This window comes from Giraffa tippelskirchi, chromosome 14 (assembly GCF_054371585.1).
Source record: "Giraffa tippelskirchi isolate mGirTip1 chromosome 14, T2T-mGirTip1v1.2.pri, whole genome shotgun sequence".
NCBI classification, from domain to species: domain Eukaryota; kingdom Metazoa; phylum Chordata; class Mammalia; order Artiodactyla; family Giraffidae; genus Giraffa; species Giraffa tippelskirchi.
In genome coordinates this window covers 71,394,649-71,418,092 of record NC_137288.1, presented here as the reverse complement: position 1 = coordinate 71,418,092, position 23,444 = coordinate 71,394,649, and the positions used below count along the sequence as shown (strand labels likewise).

The following is a 23,444-nucleotide window of genomic DNA, read 5'->3' as shown; positions in this document are numbered from 1 at the left end:
TTACAGAAAACTAAAAAAAAATTACATGGGGAATAAGAGTCTTTAATGTCATAATGCTCCAGTGAGGTTTGTTTAGAACATTTTGATGAACATTTTGATGTCCAGGAATTAATTTCTGGACAAGCTTTTTTCCCGTCTTTTTAGCAAATTGTTAGGTGCTTTCAGAATAGCAATGTATACTCTTCTGTTTTTCTTCCTTTTTCAGGTCTGTAATATTTTGATAGCACTTTAATCAATTAAGATTTATTGATTGATGTGCTTTGCACTTTCCTAAGCATTATTGATATTAATGAAAATAATTAGTGGCCCTCATGGAGGTTAAAATTTAGTTGGAGAGAAATGAGTTGGTGTTAAGACCACACTCAAGTGCTAATGGTGCGAGGTGAGATTTGGAGTGGGTCATAAAGGACAACACAGATTTGATTTTGGAAAGCAGAGACAAGAGGATCTTTATGAATAATAACTCAGACGTGAATGCGAGATAGGTGACGATTGAAAAGCTTAACCATTTTATAGCTGAGAGTTTATATTTGGGGTAATGGGAAATTAAATAGAATAGAAGGAGATGGTCATCAGTAGTCCACGAAGTTTAGAACTGATGAAGTAGACAATAAGATGCCCATCTCAATTTCAAGTACATTAGAAGATTTTAGGATGTGGAGTGAATTAAAGCAAGGAGAAGGGAGATCGTCTTAGGAGGTTTTTATAGAACTTTGGAAATTCATCTTAGATGTAGCCTTCAGTGAATGCCTGTGCCCTCTGGCCCATTAATCCCATTTCTGAGATACTCCAAGCTGTGTGGTGTCTGAAGGACAGAGAGCTGGATCATGGTAACATTTTGAAGTAACTTATTTTTCTTCATGAATTCCTGCTTCCTGGTACCCGTTTCCTCCAAATCCCAGTGAGTCCAGGGGATCTTCCTCCAGTCTGACAAAGTGTTTAGCAGTAGTGTTAGTTGCTCAGTTGTGTCTGACTCTTTGTGACCCTACGGACTGTAGCCCCCAGGCTCCTCTGTCCATGGGATTCTCCAGGCAGGAACACTGGAGTGGGTTGCCATCCCCTTCTCCAGAGGATCTTCCTGACGCAGGGATCAAACCCAGGTCTCCTGCATTGCAGGCAGATTTGTTACCATATGAGCTACAGGGATGTCCTGACAAAGTGTATGTGTTCCTATGAGTTGGAGGATCTGGGACCCCTCGAAGTGGGCATGGATTCTTCTTAGTCAGGGGTCTCTACAGAACTCGAGGGAGCTCACAGATGAGTTTCTAGAGTTCCTGAATTTTCTAAAATCTTATGTAAGATTTTGGATTATGTTTACTTTGAAAACTCTGGAGTGAGTTTCAGATCCTGAAAGATGTCTGTGACCCACCCAAATTAATAACAATGCTTAAAGATGACCTTCCTACAAGACACCATCTTACCTCTTTAGAAGCTACTGAAACCAAGTAGAAAAAAGACATGTGATTATATGCTGAGCGACATGAAACTGTCAAAATTTTATTTAGTAGTTTCTGACGTACAGAAACATCAGTTTCATATGATCTGACCTAATATATTCTTCAGTAACATTTTTACACTTTTATAATGTAAAGGTATTCACTTTAGGAGTGTAGATTCTAGTTAAGCAGTTTGTGTTCACTTTTGTGTTTAACTATACTTATTTAAAAATTACTTATGCAGTATTAGCAGTATGGTTCCTGTGTCTTTAAGGTTTTTACTGTGGTAAAACAAGGGTAGGGAAATGGTAGAAAGAGAAATGAAAGATAGGGAAACCAGAAAAGTATATGGTGTAGTACCAAAATAGCAAATCGTTTCAGATTTTTGACTAAATACTTGCTGGTTAAGCTCTGCCTGGCTCTCTTTGATAATGAAAATTGTCAGGCCCGGTCTGTCTCAGGGACAACCGAACCCAGGTCTCCCACATTGCAGGCAGATTCTTTACCAGCTGAGCCACAAGGGAAGCCCAAGAATTCTGGAGTGGGTAGCCTATCCCTTCTCCAGCAGATCTTCCCAACCCAGGAATCGAACTGGCGTCTGCTGCATTGCAGGCGGATTCTCACCCACTGAGCTCTCAGGGAAGCCCCCAGGAACACCAAGCGTGGTGATGGATCCGCCCTGTCTGTTGTGTCTACCATGAGCGTGAGAGGGCTGAGTGTTGTCACTCAGATCACTCATTTGCTGTTTCACTAATTATACTGATCTAATCATACTTTTCTCTGTTAGCCAGGGCATTCCATTTCTTCCAGTGATGTATTGTGTGACTGTTTTAAGTGGAGTTTGGCAGTTGCAACTTTGAGTCAAGAAAACCAAATTTTACTATAAACTATTTCTTGGGAGAGTTCAGATAACCAACAAAGATACAGTTTGGCTCAGAGTTTGTTTCTTTCCCTCTTTCTCAATTTTCACTATTCTATTCTTTCATTTTCAATTAAACAAACAAACAAAAAAAAGCAAAAATGTAATTGAAATGAGAAAACATTTTAAACCTAAGCCTTTTTTTTTTCTTTTATAGGTCGCTATCTGATACTAAACAGGCCAACATTTTAAGAAAAGCAAGATACTATATAAAACAGAAAAAGTATGATGAAGCAGTAAGTATGCAGGCCTTGTGTATATAAATAGCTGATCATTGGGTATAGAGAGGGGCAGGTATGGTGACAGCGGAATGAGCCAGCCAGGGAGCTGTCCTGAGCCTGCATGGAAGGGCTGACTTTCCAAAGCAGCTGTTTTGGCCCCATGGACAGACGTCTCTAATTTCAGATAATGTTATAGGTAATCTTTTTTAGGTTAATATTGTTAATGAACAATTGCTGTTTTCTGTAATGAGAAAGTATATTCCAAGCTTCTGTCATCCTGCTTATGCATAATATTTTAGAACGTGACATATTTGTACATTTAGAATTAGCTTCACACTATTAGGAATTTAATAGTTCATTCTGAAGCTTTGACTTTTCCCAATTCCTACCCTATTGTCTTTTTCATTAATTTTCCTCTTTGTTAAATGGTCATATAAGTTTAAAGTAAGAAAGAATTATATTTTCATTTCTAAAATTGCCTAAGTAGTATGATGGCATTTCTAATGCTTATTTTTATTACAGTTTTACAATGGCAAGCTACTCTCCTCTAAAATATTAAGCTGTTTTAATAACGTTTTATAACTGATTGGATTGGGAAGATCCCCTGGAGAAGGGAAAGGCTACCCACTCCAGTATTCTGGCCTGGAGAATCCCATGGACTGTATAGTCCATGGGGTCACAAAGAGCTGGACACGACTAAGTGACTTTCACTTTCACTTTATAACTGATTTGGGCGATCTAATAATAAAGTAAAAAATGTAAATATGGGCCTTTCTATTAGGGACATATATTAGAGAGTCATTTTTCTTTATTTTTAAAAATCTTTTTATTTTGTATTAGGGTATAGCCAGTGAACACTGTCCTGGTAGTCTCAGGTGAACAGCGAAGGGACTCAGCCATACACATACACGTACCCATTCTCCCCCAAACTCCCTTCTCATCCAGGCTGCCACATTACACTGGGCAGAGTGCCATATGCTATATCGTAGGCCCTTGTTGGTTATCCATTTTAAATATAGCAGTGTGTACATGTCCATCTCAAACTCTCTAATCATCCCTTCCCTCCTCCCCTGGGAACCATAAGTTCACCCTCTGAGTCTTTGAGTTAAAGACCCATTTCCTTCATGTGTCCTCTGAACATAATTTCCACAAAATGAATCATTTAAAGTCACTACACATCTTATAGATAGTTTGCACTTAAAATATCCTTTCTTATCAAGACTGTAAAATTTATTTTATTCGGGATTTTTTTCTTATCCCTTGCAAGAAGCTCCTTGAACAACCAGAATCTGTTTTTGATCCATCGTCTGCAGTTACGTTAATTGTAATAATTTTCCTCCCTTTGAAACTTGGGTTTTCTTGTTCTTTCCGTGTGACAGCTGTGTTCCCGTTCTCCCTAGGTCTCCCTTTGTCGGCAGCTGATTAACCTCGCCCTGAGAGGCCTGTCCTACTATCACACTTATGACAGGTTCTTCTTGGCTTTCAACGTTGTCCTTGGTTTTGTGGGATGGACCTCTTACGCGTCTCTGTTGATCATCAAGTCTCACTGCAACCTTATGAGAGGTGTTAGTACAGAGGTCAAGGTATGTTCAGAAAAACTGAAGATTCAGACGATGCTGTCAGACCAAAGGACTGAGGAAAGAAATGGAATCTGATCAACTGTAGTGCGTTCACATAGTGTACACATTGTGCTAAGCCAGCTCTTTCGTCCGCTTTGGTCGCGTTGGGTCTTTTTTTCTCAGTAATCTCCATTTCTTTAGTGGGGAAAAGAGCATAACACTAGTAATAGTCCTGTAACAGAAGAGAGCTGTAAAGACAGCTGTGTAGTTTGCAGTCACCTGTGGCATTAACTGTGTGGACCTTCTGTTTATTTTCATATTTACTTAGCATGTTGGAAGTATTCCATATCTTTCTACAGTATAGGTAATCAGAGAACAGTTTCAGAGCAATATATTTAACTTCATCTGATATTAAGTTTAGGAGCTGGAAAGAAATAAAATCACTTATTCAAAATGTTCCTTTTAAAACAATATACATTTTTTTTGGAACTGTCCTTCCCTTTTTCATCTTTCTAAAGTTCTTAAACATAAATTTCCAGAACTTCCTATATATCCTCATTTTAAGAATTAGTCCCGGGGGAGGGAGGTGGGTGGGGGGTTCGGGAAGGGGAACACATGTAAACCCATGGCTGATTCTTGTCAATGTATGGCAAAAACTATTACAATATTGTAAAGTAATTAGCCCCCAAGTAAAATAAATAAATTTATTAAAAAAAAAAAAAAAAAAAAAAAAAAAAAAAAAAAAGAATTAGTCCCTCATTTACTGTACTTTCAACATCAAACAAAAAAACACCCCTGTTCTTTAGTAAAACTTTATACAACTGAGAAAATATAACAGTACAGATATGGTTTTACTATATTAAAACACTTTACACTTTTAAAATATATTACTGTCATTTACCAGGGATAATATGCCACTTCCATTTTCGTTACTTCATTCTCTAATGATTATTACCTTGTCCAAATCCTCTAAAAAGTAATATATCCGGATGGTGTATTATTGATAATAATAGTCTGTACACATTTCCAGCAGTAACTTTTTTCAACTTTATATTTTATTTTTCTATAATGGAAGGAAAAACAGTATTGTTTATCCCATTTTTGTAGTGCTTTAATGCATCTTAAATAATTTAACCCAAGTAATTTTCATTGTTTGAATGTATGTGAAATTGCCTAGAATAAAAATTATTTCTTACATGACAGGAAACGAGACAAAAACGAAGATGTTTTAGTGGAGGATAGATCTAGGCATTCAGCTGGCTGTTTGAAATTTATTTTGCCACTTTAAGCTTGTAACAGCGCTGGAAGTGGGCTCTATTCGAGGGGACTGGAGTTGTTTAAGTGACTTGCACGAGGCCATTCAGCTGAGATGGGGAGGAAGCGAGGTCTGAGTGCTGAGGAGTAATGCCAAGTGCCTTTGCTGTCCACTTGAAGCTATCACAGCATTGTTCATTGTCTATTCTCCAATATAAAATAATCAGTGCTAAAAAAATCACCACAAAACTGACCACTACAGTTGAACTCATTAAAAGCATTGTGGACCCTTTGGTTCTGTTTGAGAAAGCATTCTGATTCTTCCTCAGTGAGAGTTTGTAATCTAGTGAAGGGGCAGTGTCTAAGCAGTTTGGGAGGAAGAATGCAGTGCCAGGAATCAGTAGCATTGACAGAGGGGGGCATGGAGAGCAGTTGAGGGTAAGGGGGCTGCAGCTGCAGAGCCTGGTGCTTGCGGTTGGGGTGCATGGAGGCTTCAGCAGTGCGCAGTACCCCAGCTCCCTGGAAGGACCGCACGTCACCGAGAAGGGGGCCGGCCAATGGCCGGGAGGGAGGGGGAGAGGAGCTCGCAGCAGACACTGCCCTCCTCTCCAGACGTGGAAGCAGACGTCAGACAAGCTCGATGGTTTAGGCAGTGAGAGAATGAGAGTGAGTCAAATGGTTTAGTCAAACTGACAGCAAATAGAACAGAAGTGCTGAAATTCAATTTTGGTCTGATTCTAACAATGCTGGGAAAAATTGAGAGCCAGAGGAGAAGGGGATGACAGAGGATGAGATGGTTGGATGGCATCACTGACTCAGTTTGAGCAAACTCCGGGAGTTTGACACGAGTTTGAGCAAACTCTGGGAGATGGTGAAGGACAGGGAGGCCTGGAGTGCTGCAGTCCGTGGGGTCGCACAGAGGTGGACACAACTTAGCGGCTGAACAGCAGCAACCGAAGTTTATGTCACTTCTCCCTGGCAGTGTCCCTCGGATGACACAGGTTGTTTCTGATTTATCACCATTACAGGCAGGTCTGCAGCGAACACTCTCTTTGAAGGTGGTTTGCCACAGCTCCTCCCAGTCGAACTCTGCGTTTGACTTCCATCTGTTCTCTGCCTGCTAGTTCAGACATCTTTTGCTTTAGAAGTAAATATCCTTATTTACCTGCATGCTTTCCTGTTCTCTTGTTACTTGGGGAAATCTCAAAAGGTTAGCCCCTTAAACCAAGCCCCGTGGTTCCATCTCTGTCTGTGCGGCTTAAATTCCTTCTTGGTCAGCACCTAGTACAGAGCAAGGCATAGACGATGTGACTTAAGAACTGTTGGATGGAGCAGTAACCTCAATGCACACAGCATGGTTCGTTATCAGGTGTTTTTTGGAGGATCTGGGAAGGAAGGGGGTTAATTGTGATGAGGGATTCCTGTTATTTAAAGTTCTTTCCATCTTTACTTTAGCTGAACTGACTTCTTTTTGATTTGGTTTCCTAAAATAGATGTTTATTTGTAATATCCATTGCTTTATGTGTCAAAGGTTTGGAGAATTATACGATATTGTGCTGACCCTAGAAGATCCCTTGAGGATCTTCTTACGTGCTTGTTTAAATTTATTTTCTTACGGTTTTACTGTCCTCAGAGTGATGTGAAACCAGTCTCAATCCCTACTGTGCCTGCTTGCCTCGGGCACCTTCCGCGTTGGGGACCCCACCTGCCCACCTCTGAGTACTGCTCCTTCTCCTCCTGCCCCCTTGCTCGGGGTCCTCCATCCTGTCTGGCCTGTGTCTCCATTTCCAGGGCCAGTCACTGGGTAGGTTTCTCCACTGACTGCTGGGACTAATGCAGAGAAAGAGAGGAGGAGAGAAGAAAAATAGAGGCGATAATAGGAACCATTATTTCTTAAGCAGTAGTAATATTCGGGGCATTTTGTTAAGCTCTTTTCATAATCTCATTTAAGCGTGACTAGCCTTGATAAATAGACATGGATATTACTATTCCCATGTTATAGATGGGATGAAATTAAGTCTCAGAATCTTAAAGTTTGTTTTTTTTCAGCTCATGTTCATACAGTGAGCCATGGACAGAACCAGGATTTGAATTCTGATCTGTGTGGCTCCAAATTCTGAATCACAGTGCTGTGTTTCACCTTCCTTCTTACAACCCTGCCCTGGCTTATCCTTGCTTCCTTGCTCCCTTTCTGGTGGCATTTTAGATCAGAAGGGAGGAATTATAAAGGGGGAAGAAAAACACTTGCTTTTCCTCCTTAACCTCACCTGCTCCAGAAAGTAGTTCTTTTTTTTTTTTAATAAATTTATTTATTTTAGTTGGGGGCTAATTACTTTACAATATTGTAGTGGTTCTTGCCATACATTGACATGAATCAGCCATGGGTTTACATGTGTTCCCCCTCCTGAACCCCCCTCCCACCTCCCTCCCCATCCCATCCCTCTGGGTCATCCCATTGCCCCAGCCCTGAGCCCTTGTCTCATGCATCGAACATGGAATGGTGTTCTGTTTCACATATGATAATATACATGTTTCAATGCTATTCTCTCAGAACGTCCCACCCTCACCTTCTCCCTCAGAGTCCATAAGACTGTTCTATGCATCTGTGTCTCTTATTCTGTCTCGCATATAGGGTTATCGTTACCATCTTTCAAATTCCATATATATGCATCAGTACACTGGTGTTTTCTTTCTGGCTTACTTCACTCTGTATAACAGAAAGTAGTTCTTAATTCTCCCCTTATTCAGCTCGGGCAGCAAGGCAAGGGGAAACAGAAAGAGAAACCGAGGCGCGGAGGCAAGAGAGCCCCGCCTGACCCTGCCATCCTGTTCTTCCTCCCGCACGGTTCTGAGCGGCACAGCTTTCCATCAGCGGGTCCTTGTCCTCATTGCTGGCTCTTCTGTCCCTGACGCTTGCCTCATTACTCCTGGCCCAGAGCACCCGCAGGCCTGCCCCGTCCACGCGGCCGTCACTGAGCGGCTCCCTTCTTGCTTGGCAGGTGGTCGGGAGCGAAGATGTGCCCAAATGATCCTCCTGTGGTTAGGCGGTGGGGAAAGCGGCGTGCACGGCATGTCAAGTTGAAGCTGGAACAGATAGAGGCGTTGTTCCCAATGGAGATGAAGCCCCACTGTTTACTGTGGATCTGGTGGGCTTTTGTGCGCTAGGCAGTGAACTCAGTCAACATCTAAAAAATTGTTACTAAGGAGAAATATGCTCAGAGTTCCAGACAAGTTGTTTGCAAGCAAACTGTAGGAACATAGTCCCCTTAAATGGAGAATTGCCTAATTGCCACTGTCCCAGCGCTTTTCTCCAGTGACAGGTTTCTTTTAAAATGCAGATCTTAGATTAATCATCTAGTTGTGGAATCACTGAAAGAAAGTAATATGTTTCCTTTACCTCATAAAATGTCTTTTAAGAATCTAACAATGAGCATGAGTTTGGAGTGTTTTCAATGTTTTGTTTGATTTTCAGAACCCAAGCCTTCTCCTGCCATGTACTTTTGTAGCTATTGGCGTTTTTGTAGCATTTTTCCTGCTGATTCAAGCCTGTCCCTGGACTTACTACATATATTGTTTGTTGCCATTGCCAATATGGTATGCGGTTCTAAGAGAGTAAGTAATAACGCCGTGTGGCCTTGTTTTTCACTTCACTGATAGTTAAATCTGAATTTAAAATGCATTAAGTAGCGTAAGTAGATTTCTGTAGCATAAGTCGTGAAAGATACTTACAGTACTGTCAAATCTCCCAGCCCTCTGATTTCATTCATAACAGCATAAATGTTGCATATAAACATCCTCTTTTTTTTGGCTGCCCCTCACAGCTTGCAGGGTCTTCATTTCCCAGCCAGGGATGGAACCCAGGCCCTCAGCAGGGAAAGCATGGAGTCCTAACCAATGGGCCCCAGGGAATTCCCTAAACCTCCTTTTGATTTTCGTTTTCCCTTTTGACTTCATCTTTATTGCCCTGAGACTGCTTTGGCCTCAGTTCCTTTCTTCATATATCTTTCATAAGAAAAATCTGGAGTAAAAATGAAATCATTAACATGGATTGTACTATGTCAGGAGTGGCTTATATTTTGAAATATCATCATCCCAGTTTCCAGTGTATCTTTATCTTTCACAAGGCAGTTTGCATGCTTCTGTTCCATACATTTTTGCCCCTCCTTTCCCAGCTATCGTGTAAACCTAGATGAATGAAAGTTTGTAATTAAATTCAATCTAGTAATGTGTACTTGCAGGGATTAGGGGAGATTATTCCTGGATGCTGTGGTTTCATCTTTAAGTACTTCCTCACAGGTTGAACTTGAAATGGATTCTCATCATCGTAGAGAGCATCAGAGGCCACGCTCTCCTGCGTGTTCCAGGCGCTTTAAGACAAAACTGCTGAAATGTTGGGCTGGTTCATGTTCACAGGCAGGAAGGAGCGCAGTGTGGGCTGTGTTGATGTCTACATCTGCACCAGCAGTCTAGAATATAGACTTAATCTGGGGCATCCTTTGAGCACACCAGACCCCAGAAGCAGACCAGGGAATGACGCTGCAGAATGAGGGTGTCGTCAGGGTCGGCAAGCATGTTGGAAACCATACAGTGTGCGTTTCTATTCCAATCTCTGTTAACTCCAGCTTTGATCACCTCTTCTTAATATCAAAAGTAAAAACTGATATTAAAATATTTTAAATATTAACTTTTTCAGATACAAGGTGAAAAGACACTGACAAAAGAACAGACTGTTACTTTTCCATTTGAAAGGAATACAGTTGCTGGATACACATATTTAAATCAGAATTTTTTCTAATGTCATTTTTTCTGGTTTAAAAATTTTTAGAATGAGAAGTTTTATCTAAAATTTCCTCCTAAGTTAGTGAATGTTCTATTTATGAAGAGCACATGTATATTTAAGTTTTAAGGGACAGTGTGATTTTGAAAATAGGTTGTGTTCATTTATCTTGTTGATAGATTAGATAAAGAAAATAAAACATAAAATTTCACTTTTCTTCTAGAAAAAAACTAAGTAATTTTATTGAATCATCGCTGCTGAGAACAAAGGAAACATTCTCCCTTTGACCGGCCGTAGCTTTTCCTCCCGACACGGCACTTTGGTTGCTTCGATGACAATATGTAACCATTGCTTTTAATTAGAAAAGGGTTATAAACCAAATCATACTGACATTTAATAATTGCCTACTTAATAATGCACCACAAATGCTAAAAAATTTTTTCTAGTGATAAAATGTAAAACATAGTCAAGTATGTAATACATTTTAAATGGTTGTGAAGTCACTTTTAATTATAATTAGTGTACAATTAGTGACATCTTAAATTGAGTTTGGAAAAGGTTATTTTGCCCAATGAATAAGCGCAATTAAGATTTTCTCTACCTAGATTAGGTTGAAGACAGTTGAGATTTCAATATAAAATTAATTTTAGTGAATTTTAAAAATGTTCTCAGTTTTTATTCATTTGGGCTCATTTATTTTATTTCTGATGTGTGTCTGTAATTGTATGTGCCCATGTTTAGACTCTAGAGAAGGAAATGGCAACCCACTCCAGTATTCTTGCCTGGGAAATCACATGGACAGGGGAGCCTGGCAGGCTACAGTCCATGGGGTCGCACAAAGTTGGACACAACTTAGCGACTAAACAACAAAATGTTTAAACTCAGATCAAGTAAGACTCATTTATTGTCATTAATGTTTATAAAAAACCAAGCAAATTATTGTGATTATTATCAACTTAATTCAGAAGTTATACATTTTTCCTAATATACTTACAGGTTTCAAAAAAGATTTAGATAAGTTAAGGCATTGAAATGAATCTGTTAGAAATTATCTTAGTTTTTGAAAGATCTATGAATCAAAAATTTCCTGATTTCTCTGCACAAAATTTTAATGTTTTGCTATATGAGAACTAATTTTTTATACTCAATATAAGTTATAAGTAATCTTTTTATAAATAATCCTGTTGCACAGAATCCCAGTTATTCAAGGCTTTGTCACCTTACTGTTGACCTTCCCTCCAAGACGCTTCCTTGGATACCTCTTGCTTTTTATCCTGGGAGTTGAAGTATTAGTAAGTAATTTACTGCTTAAACGTTTTCAGGCCTCTTCCATGCGCACGTGTATCTCGTTTGCAGTGACCTCCTTTCCCATCTTCTCTGAATCACATTCTCAGGTGCTCAGTTTTTTCTACCGCTATATGCTCACAGCTGGACTCGTTGCATTTGCTGCTTGGCCGTTTATCACTCCGCTGTGGACTCGAGCAAAGGTATAAGTACTACTCACTTCAACACTGGGCAGATTTGTAGTGACTCTTTTGGATGCGTGTTTTAACTCTGGGATTTGTTCATTTCTTAAGAGAAGTGTAGAATGTGTCCTTCCATAAAGAGCCTGATCCTTTTGACAGGAGGACTGAGGTTGACTTAAAGGTGTCAGTGATTCGTGTAGACTTTTGTATCAAAGTGAACTCATCTTCTGGTGATTGAAATATTCGAGAAGTGCAGCTGATACATCCTTCTCTGAAAGGCTTCCTTGGTTCCTTTAGCCTCAAATACCTAAATGCCCAGAGGAGCTGCCCAGAGCAGAGCGCTGGCAGGAGGGGCCACGTTCTGGGCTCAAATCCGAGGGGTCACTCCCCTGGTCCGTGGCCCCATCGTGCTTTCTCTGGAGAAGTGTTTGTTCATGACAGATGATTTTAAAAGAGAAGGACTCCTGATTTTTGGTTTTTTTTGTTATTGTTGTTTGTTTTGTGTATGTTTTGCAGAGCTTATTTTTTATACATTATATGTATCCCTGAAGACAAATTAGAATACACAAGTAAACAAAGATTTAGGAAAAAAACCACCCACAATCCTGTCACCCACACATTGCACATTGTTAACCCTTCCAGGTTTTTTCCTATGTATTCATTCTTAAAGAGGAAGAAAGGAATCATCCTATACTTTATATTTTACAACTTTTTTTTTTTTTTAATGAATCATTATTGTAATTACTCCTGATTTTCTGCCTTTAACTATATAGGTAATTACAATGTGCTACAAAAAATATTCTCGTGTTTCCACTTTGATGCTTTTTGGTGGAGGTAGCGTTAAGGTAGACATTTCTTCTTTCTATTCTATGAGAACCTACAAAATGTTCCAGTTAGTGGAATTATTGATAATTTTTTTGTCTTAATCTAACTACAAAAATGTGTTTACTTTTATCCTTCCTGGGCGCAATCATTTTAATAGTAGGCCAGCTTTCTTGAAGATGCCATCAGCGTATGGTAGAATATAAACTGAATGAGGCTTCCCAGGTGGCTCAATGGTAACGAATGTGCCTGCTAGTGCAGGGGCCATAGGAGATGTGAGTTTGATCCCTGGGTTGGGAAGATCCCCTGGAGGAGGAAAGGGCAACCCACTCCAGTATTCTTTGTTGGGATAATCCCATGGACAGAGGAGCCTGGCGGACTATAGTATGGGGTCCCAAAGAGTCAGACACGACTGAGCATGCACAAAGAATTGAATGAAGTGCTTGCTTTGTAGGAATTTAAGTCCAGGTTTAAATCCTGGCTGTTTCATTTACTAGTCATAGATCTGGTGCTACACACTTTGATGTCTCTGAGCTCAGTGTCCTAATCTGGAATACTGTGAATAATATAGCCTATCTCTTGAGGTTATTGTGAGAATTAAAAAAGATAATACCTAAATCATACTTAATAGAGTGCCTCCAACTTATCAGATCCTTCACAGATAGTAGCTCTATTACTTTTAGAGTAAACAGATGTAAGGCTTTGAATTTTCCTTTTAGTTTCACAGCCATGTAGTCTGTGAAACAATGAAGACAGTTTTTTGTACCATAATGTCTAAAGATAACTTTTTTCTTTATTTTAGAGCATCTCGCTGAGTTGGATTTTCTTCTGTCTGCTACTGGCCGTGTTCCCACTTATGCCTGTTGTAGGACGAAAGCCAGACATCTTTCTAGTGTATGGACACTATTTTAACTTATTTTCTGTTGAATACAATTGTTTTTCTCAATCAACACTATATGAACCACATCTTGGCCATGAGTTTAAAATCATGTGAACAACCTAGAAGTTAAAATATTAATATTAAACCATGAGTCATCATTTTGGCCCAGCTCTGAGAGGCATTGAAACTCCCTGATGATGCTTCTGAGCCTTCATAAAAAATGAAATTGTGCCAGTGGTAACTTAAATCGCCAACAATTTAAAAAATGTCTAGAAGCTCTTGTATATTGGCGGAATCAGTAAATGATTTCACATGAAAAACATCTTCAGTTGCTGAAATTAACAGGTCTAAAAAGCTATTGATGATTGATATAATCTCTGTCTTTGCCTTTGAGCAAGTCCACATTTTTAATGCCTTAGAAAGATGAAATTCTCTTCTACTTTGAACATAAAGATCTCCGTTGGGGAGGGGGGATCTCTGCACACCTTGACAGCTTTCTCACGCTTAGTCACGTACACTGTTAGAGAATTCTTTATACCTTACTTGAATTCTCCTTGCTTCTCTTATGTTATTTCCCCTCAATGTGTCCTAAACGAGTCTGTAAAATAACTGGTTGCCTGTGTTTTTAATTTTAAATTAGTATCATGTAATCTATTAGCTGTGTGTGTATGTGCGTGGGAAGCTAGACGGTCCTTACTTCACTTAACCTTTCACTCTCTCATTTTCTAATCATGTAACCATCTTCGTTACTTTCTTTTGAACTCTGTAAGCAAATTTTTTAGCAGTCTAACTCAATCTTTAATAGATGAGGGTATTTTTTTTAACTGAAAGAAACCACAACAATATTTCTAAAGTATATGTTAGTTTTAAAGTATGTGTTATCTATAAATTAATACATTTATTCTCATTTCTGTGAGAATAATAATTATGGACTAGATTAGAAATTATTCTGTGAAGTCGATTTATTTGTAGAGCTCAAAAAATAGTATTGAATTCTAGGACTATTCTCTCTTAGCCATGCCTTACTGATTACTAAGTGAAAACATTTTGCAGTTGTTTTAAACTGTAACAGCATATGTGCAAAGATGAATTCAAATACTCTGATGTATTTGTTGCTTCCCATTGCTCTGATTCTCTTGTCTCTGTAAAGAGCCTTCCCCTCCTTTCATCAATCTCTCTGTCTGTCCTGTTCAAGCACTGTTGACACAGTTGAACAGGACTTAGGCTAAGAGGAAAAGAAATTATATAAATAGTCTCCACAGAAATTTGCCACTTACCTATTCTACTGTGAATTGTGTTTTGAAACAGAGTGGGTGCAGGCTTGCTGGTTCTTCTACTATCCCTGTTTGTTGTAACATCTGTCATAAAAAGAAAAGATAGTTTTACAAATGAAGAGCTGGTGTTACATCTATTACAGGTGGGTTACAGATTTTCAATAGTTTTTTATATATATGATATGCTAAAATGTACCTTATGGTTGTATTTAATTATCTTGTTCTTAAGATGCCATTAGGTTTTTATTACTCAATAAAAAGAGCTGAGAAGAGAGTTTTCTGTTTAAGATATTAAATGGAAATACATTCTCTAGAAGGAATAGAGGAAATACATTCTCTAAAATAGCAAAAAGGTCAACAGGAGCCGCCCCCTGCGGCCTCACTGCTAAATGCCTGGAGAGCAGAGATTAAGGAGGTATAAGTCTACTTTGGCCACCTGATGCAAAGAGCTGACTCATTTGAAGAGACCCTGATGCTGGGAAAGATTGAGGGCAGGAGGAGAAGGGGATGACAGAGGATGAGATGGTTGGATGGCATCACCGACTCAATTGACATGAGTTTGGGTAAACTCTGGGAGTTGGTGATGGACAGGGAGGCCTGGCGTGCTGCAGTTCATGGGGCCGCAAAGAGTCAAGACACGACTGAGTGACTGAACTGAACTGAACTGAAGAGGTATTGACCAAGAGGTTGAACTGAAAAGGGCTTCTTCTGGTCTGAGATTCTGTGTTGTCCTCTTTGGGGTCAGGAAAAAATAAGTTCTTTGAAATGAAAGCAGCCGCTGAGTATGTTTATATGAAGATTAGCCACTTTAAGACTTCAGATGACATGCTAGGAGAAAATAAACTTCACCTTGATTGGTGGCTTTGGAGTGGTGAAAAGAATTTTGAACTTGACGTTTCCAAATTGAGTTAATTCCCAGCTATGCTTTGTACTAGATGTGTGATTTTCAGTAATAGAGCTTCAGTCTGTTTGTTTTTAATCAGTAGAGACAATATTCAATAGGGTAGTAAGAGGTTATATGATGTCATATTCTGTAAAATGATAGCTTTACTGTAGATAAGAGTGAACGTCACTTTTTTTTCCTTTTAAACAATAAAAAATAAGCCACATCTAGAACATTGATTAAAAAAGAAAACATATCTGAGTCTTCTCAAAAAATTTACTCAGAGTAAAGCTGGAATGTAGTTCCAAGAACACTCAAAAATTAAAATATACAACACATGAAAGATGTTAACTCATTCTTGGAGAACAACAGAGAACATATGAAAAAGAAATATTTTTGTTAAAGATCCTATCAAGCCACTGAAACATATCTTTTCATTTTATTTGGTACACTGATTGGCTCTGACAGAGTTCACCTGTAATAATGAGTATTTTGACAAAAGTGAGTGTTTTTGCATCTCACTCTTAGGAACAAATAATACCATGTTAAAATTCTTATAGACTTTGTTAGAAATGCTCCTAAATATAAGGTAAATCTGATTTTAAAAAAAATTCCCTCTCCCATTAACCTTATTAATTTGCATTCATCCCTCTATTGTGTACCATGTATATGTTTGATTTGAAGATGTGTGTCTTTCCACACTTTAACTTGTCTGAAATGAGAATGTGTCTTACAGTTGAAAGGATCCTAGGATTGTGTCATAGACTTATTGACAGCATTTCTCCTTCTTAATTCACTGAAAACATTAGGAAATTAAATGTGTCTCTAGGATTTGGTGATCAGGTTGCTGATCTGAACTTGGTTCACAACCATAGTTGAGCTTGTTTCTTAAGCTGGCTGTTAATCCACTAATTCCGGGGTCAGCACACATTTTTCTGAAGAGCTAGATTGTACGTATTTTAGGCTTATGGGCCGTGAGGAGTCTGTGGTCAGTCTTCAGCTCTGCCATTAATAGGGCCAAGGGAGCTATCGACAATAGGAAAATGAATGGGCGTGACTATACAACAATAAATAAAACAATATTTCAATAAAACAGTGTTTCTAAAAACAAGCACCAGCCTACAAGCCATAGTTTACCAACTCCACTAGTTTATATGTACTCCCTAAAGAATTCTACACTTCTTGGATTCTCAGCACCAGGGACAGCCACAGGTATGTACTGAATGTGTAAACAGACCTGACCGTGAGTGAGGCCACAGGTGGAAGACTTTCAGGCACACACACCAGGCTGTGTGCACTTCACCCTCTGCGTGTCCATGATTTAAGAAACCCTCAAGATTAAGAACACATTTCTAAGTAGAAACAGTGTGGTAATGTATGCCAAAATACTCTTGAAAGTGTAACACGCCTCATTCATGCTTGTAAAGGAAGGACCTTTGCTTAGTACAGGAATTCCGACTCTTGGTCTTGGCCACAGGAAGATGAGCTGGTCCAATTTCAGTAGCATTTTGGCCAGACGCCAGTTGCTCAAGCAGTTTTCTAAGTGTCTTTCTAATATATACCTTAGTCGCTCACCACCTTCTCTCTCACTTAGCCTTCTGTGTCTGTTCTCAGATGCTGAGCATCATGTCTTCCATATGTGTTGCATATGGCACCCATAACAGTCTACTCAAGAAACAAGGACTGCCTCTTCTTAATCAGATTGTTAGCTGGATAATATTAGGTAAGAGGTCAATCAAATCAAATGAGATGACTTTCCATCAGGGTACATCTTAAAATTATCCATTTACATCTGTATGTATGTATTATTGTTACTGAAACAAGTTTGTTGTGAGAAAATAATAACAACTAGCTATTATTTCTGTCTCTTGCTAGAATTTGATAAAATTAGAACTTTTGTGAACATTCATGTGTTAATGAGAATTCCTGAGAGAATATTTATGACTTGATAATAAGGCTGCATATTCATTCACACCTGATAAAAAGTGATTCCAGAAGGGAAGAAGGTTTTGTGAAGAGATGCCTATGCTGAAGTTTCATGTCAGTTCATAAATTCTCAGTTCTTACACAGGGACTAGGAAGCAGTTAAATTTTATCTGTATTTCCCTTGCTGAAAATAACATTGCTTAGTCACCTCCCAAGACATTACACATTTATAAAGCCAGTTGTGTGTTTCAAAGCATACTCCTTGGTAGTTCTCTTAAGAATGTGCATGGGGTGCAAACATGTCATTTAAAGACAGCCTTTTCCTTCCAGTTGGAAGACAGGAGCAAACTGGAAGTCCAGATTTTTCATTAAAAAAAAGAAGAAGACAGTTTGTAATGCCTATGAATGATGTGATGTGCAGTTTAACCTTTATTTGTTTAAAAATGCTTTTTGTTCATCATTTTAATAAAAAGATCATTGGGTGGAACTTTGCCTTAAAAAGAGCATTAAGGGATAGGAGGGTTTTACCTTGGATTACTCCTAAAATCCAAGCAGGTGTGTAAAATACAACAGGAAACAGACATGCATCTCTCCAAGTTCTGATTCGCACCTTTTCCAAACACCTCGGTCACTGTGTAAGTGGGATCTCTTGTAAATGCAACTCTGTTTTCACTGTATGAGCTTTATTTCATTATGGGCTTTATGTAGACCTTTCCTTTTAAATTATCTTGACTACTAGAGTTACTATTTAAATTCATTCTGCATGACAATAGAGAGACTACTCTTTCATTTTTTTAAAAGATGTGTTCAGATGGTACTATGTTCTGGTGCTGTTCCCCTGAGAATAATAAAAGATTGCTTAAATGGATTGACAAACTTGCCCCATGGTTAAACAGTTATAAGCCTTTCATCCAGGACGCCCTCCCGAGGTATCTGTCTTCATTCTCTAAAACATTTAATTCCAAAGGTGGCACTAGTGGTAAAGAATCTGCCTGCCATTGCAGGAGCTGTTTGATCCCTGGGGCAGGAAGAGCCCCTGGGAAGGGCATGGCAACCCACTTCAGTATTTTTGCCTGGAGAATCCCATGGACAGAGGAGCCTGGTATGTTATATAGTCCATAGGGTTGCAAAGAGTCGGACACGACTGGTGCAGCTTAGCAGAGCATGGCAGATATTGCCATCTTAACCAGGAGGATTAGGAAATTATGCACATTTTCTTTTCAAAATAAAGATTGGGAAGTTTATGCTTAGTTATGCTTAGTTGCTCAATCGTGTCCGACTCTATGCGACCCCAGGGACTGTCGCCCGCCAGGGTCCTCCGTCCATGGGATTCTCCAGGCAAGAATTCTGGAGTGAGTTACCATGCCCTCCTCCAGGAGATCTTCCCAACCCAAGGATCGAACCCAGGTCTACCACGTTGCAGACAGATTCTTTACCGTCTGACCCACCAGGGAAGCCCAAGAATACTGGAGTGAGTAGCCTATCCCTTCTTCAGGGGATCTTCCTGACCCAGAAATCAAACCAGTGTCTCCTGCCTCGCAGGCGGATCCTTTACTAGCCGAGCTGTAACTGCCCCTGCCCCAGTCCCTTCACTCTCCCCGGTGGCGCGGCTGCTTTCTGACCCTGAGAGGAAGGCAGCTGCCCTCGCGTGGACTACTCCTGTCACAGCTCTCGTGTGGGGAGCCCCTTCTGTCCTGTCCCTTCTCTGACTAGATGCTGTGAGCTCTCGTGTGGGAGCCCCTCTGTCCCGTCCCTTCTCTGACTAGATGCTGTGAGCTCTCGTGTGAGGAGCCCCTTCTGTCCTGTCCCTTCTCTAACCAGCATGCTGTGAGCTCTCGTGTGGGGAGCCCTTTCTGTCCCGTCCCTTCTCTGACTAGATGCTATGAGCTCTCGTGTGGGGAGCCCCTTCTGTCCCGTCCCTTCTCTAACCAGCATGCTGTGAGCTCTCGTGTGAGGAGCCCCTTCTGTCCCATCCCTTCTCTGACTAGATGCTGTGAGCTCTCGTGTGGGGAGCCCCTTCTGTCCTGTCCCTTCTCTAACCAGCGTGCTGTGAGCTCTCGTGTGGGGAGCCCCTTCTGTCCCGTCCCTTCTCTGACTAGATGCTGTGACTCTGAGTGCTGTACTTTGCAGTGGGAAATCTTGGAGAAAAGGGGGGTTTTAGGAAGAATCAACTTCTGTCTTTGAATTAAATATCTAATTAAGAGAAAAGTTGCTGAATCTTGAGTAATATTTTTTACTTTTATTATTTACTTTAGAAAATGATAGATTATCTACTTAGGAGTTATTACCGTGAGCAAGAGCGAAAATATACACTGAAAAAATCTGAACTAAAATATGGTTAAAATGAGGAAATGTCATTAAACATATGGAGTTTTAAGTGTCTTACAAAAATGAGTAGGGCAAATGTAGTTTCCTTTTAAATGCCACACAAGCAGTAAACGCTGTAAATGATAACAGCTTACTCGGTGCTTTAAACCCTGTGCCCTGTGTGCGTCATACTGACCCCAGCCAAACCTGTTTGCCCGCAGCCTCCTCCTTCGTCCTGCCTCTCCTGAGCCCTCCGGTCCTCTTCGATCGACTGGTCAGCATTCTGCTTTCCTCGATGTCGACCTACCTACTTCTAAGTACAGGGTACAAACTGTTCTAAGATTTTAACGTTTAGTAGCAAGTTTTAAATGATATACTGACCTTTCTCTAAGTATTTAACCTCTGGAAATGAAACACCTGTGAATCTTGAGGAATACGTGACCAGCATTTCTAGTCTGTAAAAACTGTGCCTTCATCTGTTCTCTTTGGTTTTCTTTGTTTTACCGTTTTCAGAGTATGACCTGTTGTCTTGTGTTTCTGTTTATTTCCTGAAGTGGCTAAAATGTTGCTTACATATAGTGTTAGAAAGTTCTGATAGATTGTAGAGGAATTTTAAATCTCAAATGATGACTTATAAAAATTTTAGTTTTTGTTGCATTCCTTTCATGCACTGTAAATTATGTTTTGATTTGTTCATTCTTTTTTGAATACATTTTCTTTTAGATTTACCCTTAAATGTGTCATAGCCCAAATATTCCTTTTGATTCAGAAACCTTTTAGAATATTTTCTTAAAAGTTAAAGAATACATTTTCATTGAAGATTGAAGTTTTCTTGTAAAACCAAAAAAGAACAGCTTGATTTGGGTTAGTCTGAAGCATTCTCTAGAAATCAGTGAGAACGATACTCTCCATGTCTGCTTTGAAGAAAGGACTTCTTCATTTGCTTTTGAACTTTATTTCATCTTTACTTAAATCCTTATGGGAGCAAAAAATATGCACATTACTCAGTTTCAAAATTCAGTCCAAATATAAGACCTTGATCTCAATTAGAATAAACCTAGGGATTCACCATTGTGCTGCCAACAGGGTGTCATCTGTCAACAGGTTATAGATGATTCTGTAAAGCCATTTTGTGTCCAAGACTTGGGTTCATTCTTTGGGAAGCCTAATATCGCCTATTTCAGAATTAGAGGGATGTTCTCAAAATCTTTTCATAGTAGACTCTAACATCCTAAGTGATCTAGAACCCAGGAGTTCTTGTAGTCTCCTTCTCTTAACAAAGTTCCCCATACCTGTTTTTCCATTTCTCCCCCAGAACCTAATCTGGGGCATATCTGTGAAGATGTAATATGAACAGCATGGACATTTTCACCAGTCACCTTGACTTAGACTTAGAATTTCCAACTTTCAAATAAAACTTGAAGTCTATCAGCATATTCTTACTCAAGGGTGATAAACATAATGAGACTTAATGCTATTCACTCTTTTCTCCTTTATTGGTGAAATTTCAGGATAAATAGTTCAATTATAATCAGAATCCATTAAAGTATATATGAATTAGAATATGCACAAGGTTTTAGTCTAGATTTTAAAAAGTAGAAGATAAAATCATTTCTAACCTTCCATTTGGGACAACACGCAAGTTTCATTAAGATCACACCCGGAGGCTATCTTCAGGAGGTGGATGGTTAAGAGTGTTCAGAATATGTGCCAGGACCTTTAAATTCTAAAGCAATCTAAATCTTTTAATCTAAAGATTTAAAGAAATGTATTATAGATTCAAAAATACAAACAAATCTAGAAATAGATTTGGTTCCCTGGGTTAGGAATAAAAGAAGGAAGGAAGAGTAATTAAGGTTGAATTTTAAGTCAAAACTGTTTCATAGTGTAGAGTGAGTTAATCATATGACTTATATTAGGGAAAGTGTTAGTGTTTTATCTTTTATTAAAAAATTTTTTTAGTATTATAGTATTTTAAATTATCAATTTCATTGTCAAAAGATACCAAAGCAGATTATCATAAGCATGTTTAATTAAAAAAATCTAAAAAGTGAAAAATCACATCTGAAATCAGAGTACTAATGATGAGTGTGACCTTATTAATGAATGTATTAAGAAATATATTTTGCAGCATCAGAAAGTATATTTACCTTTGCAAAAAACATTAAAACAGAGACAGCTGAAACAGGAGTCTAATAACTTCAGTTAGTACATTTTTCAATGGCAATTCAGTTTTGCAAAACATAGTCCACCTGTTATTGTTCCACATCACTATTTTGGACAACCTAGAGGGTTCTCTATGTAAATAAGTGTGAATAGTCAGAATTATAGGATACTTAAGAGAAATGCAGTTTTATTACTTTACAAAAGTATAGTAATAGAAATCCTAAATTCTAGCAATGCATCCTTGATTAAGTGAATAAAGAAGATTCATTTTTAATTAGCATTTGATTATTTTTATACAAATAGAAGCTATTGTAATACTTGAAAATAGTTTTCTTAAGTTGGTTAAACATGTTCTTCCAAAATTTTGGTTATCCCTTTGCTTAACAAAGTGTGATATAAACTGAATGTCTTTTCAGCCCTGCTCAGTTGTCAGAGGCTAAACTAAGCAGATGCTGACTTAATCTAACTTAGCAAGTACACTGTGAGCCCATAATGGCATTTTATTGGTATTTCAGTTTGTTAATTCAGATACACAGACTTTATATGAGATACTCGTTGTCTGAAGAAATTATTTCTAAAGAAATAAAGTCTCATAAGAAGATTGTCTTTATCAGATTTATTCACCTACATTTTACAAAAATTGTATTCAATAGTTTTGAAAAGAAGTAAATCTGTAGCGCTATTTGTTGAACTATGGAATTTGTGTTTTTATGTATCAGGAAAGAATAATTTCACATATAAGTACAAATAGTTTTTAAAATCATGTTTTTTTTTTAATCCTCAAAGTACGCCTTGATTCAATTAGTCAACAGTTGTTTTTCTTCACATTTCTAGTATCCTGAACACTAGACAGACATGCAGATAGAATAATTGGTATGCCCTAGGTCTGTAACAGTTGTAAACTTCTATAAAATGTGGACTTTATTTTACAATGTTAGGCAGTTATAAGATGCATCAATTCACCTAAGTTCAGTCGCTCAGGCGTGTCTGACTCTTTGAGGACCCCACGCACTGCAGCGCGCCAGGCCTCCCTGTCCACCAACTCCCGGAGTTTACCCAAACTCATGTCCATTGAGTCGGTGATGCCATCCAACCAGCTCATCCTCTGTCATCCGCTGCTCCTCCTGCCCTCACTCTTTCCCAGCATCAGGGTCTTTTCAGGTGGCCAAGATATTGGAGTTTCAGCTTCAACATCAGTCCTTCCAATGAATATGCAGGACTGATCTCCTTTAGGATGGACTGGTTGGATTTCCTTGCAGTCCAAGCGACTCTCAAGAGTATTCTCCAACACCACAGTTCAAAAGCATCAAATTCTTTGGTGCTCAGCTTTCTTTAGAGTCCAACTCTCACATCCATACATGGCTACTGGAAAAACCATGAGTGAGTGAGTGAGTGAAGTTGCTCAGTCGTGTCCAACTTTTTGTGACCCCATGAACTGTAGCTCACCAGGCTCCTACATCCATGGAATTTTCTAGGCAAGAGTACTGGAGTGGGTTGCCATTTCCTTCTCCAGGGGATCTTCCCAGCCTTGACTAGACGGACCTTTGTTGGCAA

General features: G+C 39.0%; 1 protein-coding gene across 9 annotated transcripts in view; it reads left to right on the top strand.

Moving 5' to 3' along the window:
- Positions 1 to 23,444, top strand: part of PIGN (phosphatidylinositol glycan anchor biosynthesis class N) — a 92,936-nt gene that overhangs the window by 33,317 nt on the left and 36,175 nt on the right. For 7 of the 9 annotated variants that reach the window (XM_081562266.1, XM_081562261.1, XM_081562263.1 and 4 more), the window contains 9 exons: positions 2,513 to 2,591; positions 3,977 to 4,159; positions 8,862 to 9,001; positions 11,359 to 11,458; positions 11,561 to 11,653; positions 13,257 to 13,348; positions 14,643 to 14,751; positions 17,106 to 17,214; positions 19,946 to 20,048. In XM_081562266.1, coding sequence (XP_081418392.1) covers positions 2,513 to 2,591; positions 3,977 to 4,159; positions 8,862 to 9,001; positions 11,359 to 11,458; positions 11,561 to 11,653; positions 13,257 to 13,348; positions 14,643 to 14,751; positions 17,106 to 17,214; positions 19,946 to 20,048 — 1,008 coding nt within the window. Of the gene's footprint in view, positions 1 to 2,491; positions 2,592 to 3,976; positions 4,160 to 8,861; positions 9,002 to 11,358; positions 11,459 to 11,560; positions 11,654 to 13,256; positions 13,349 to 14,642; positions 14,752 to 17,105; positions 17,215 to 19,945; positions 20,049 to 23,444 lie in introns of all 9 variants that reach the window. The other 2 variants (XM_081562268.1, XM_081562264.1) reach the window with 1 other exon arrangement.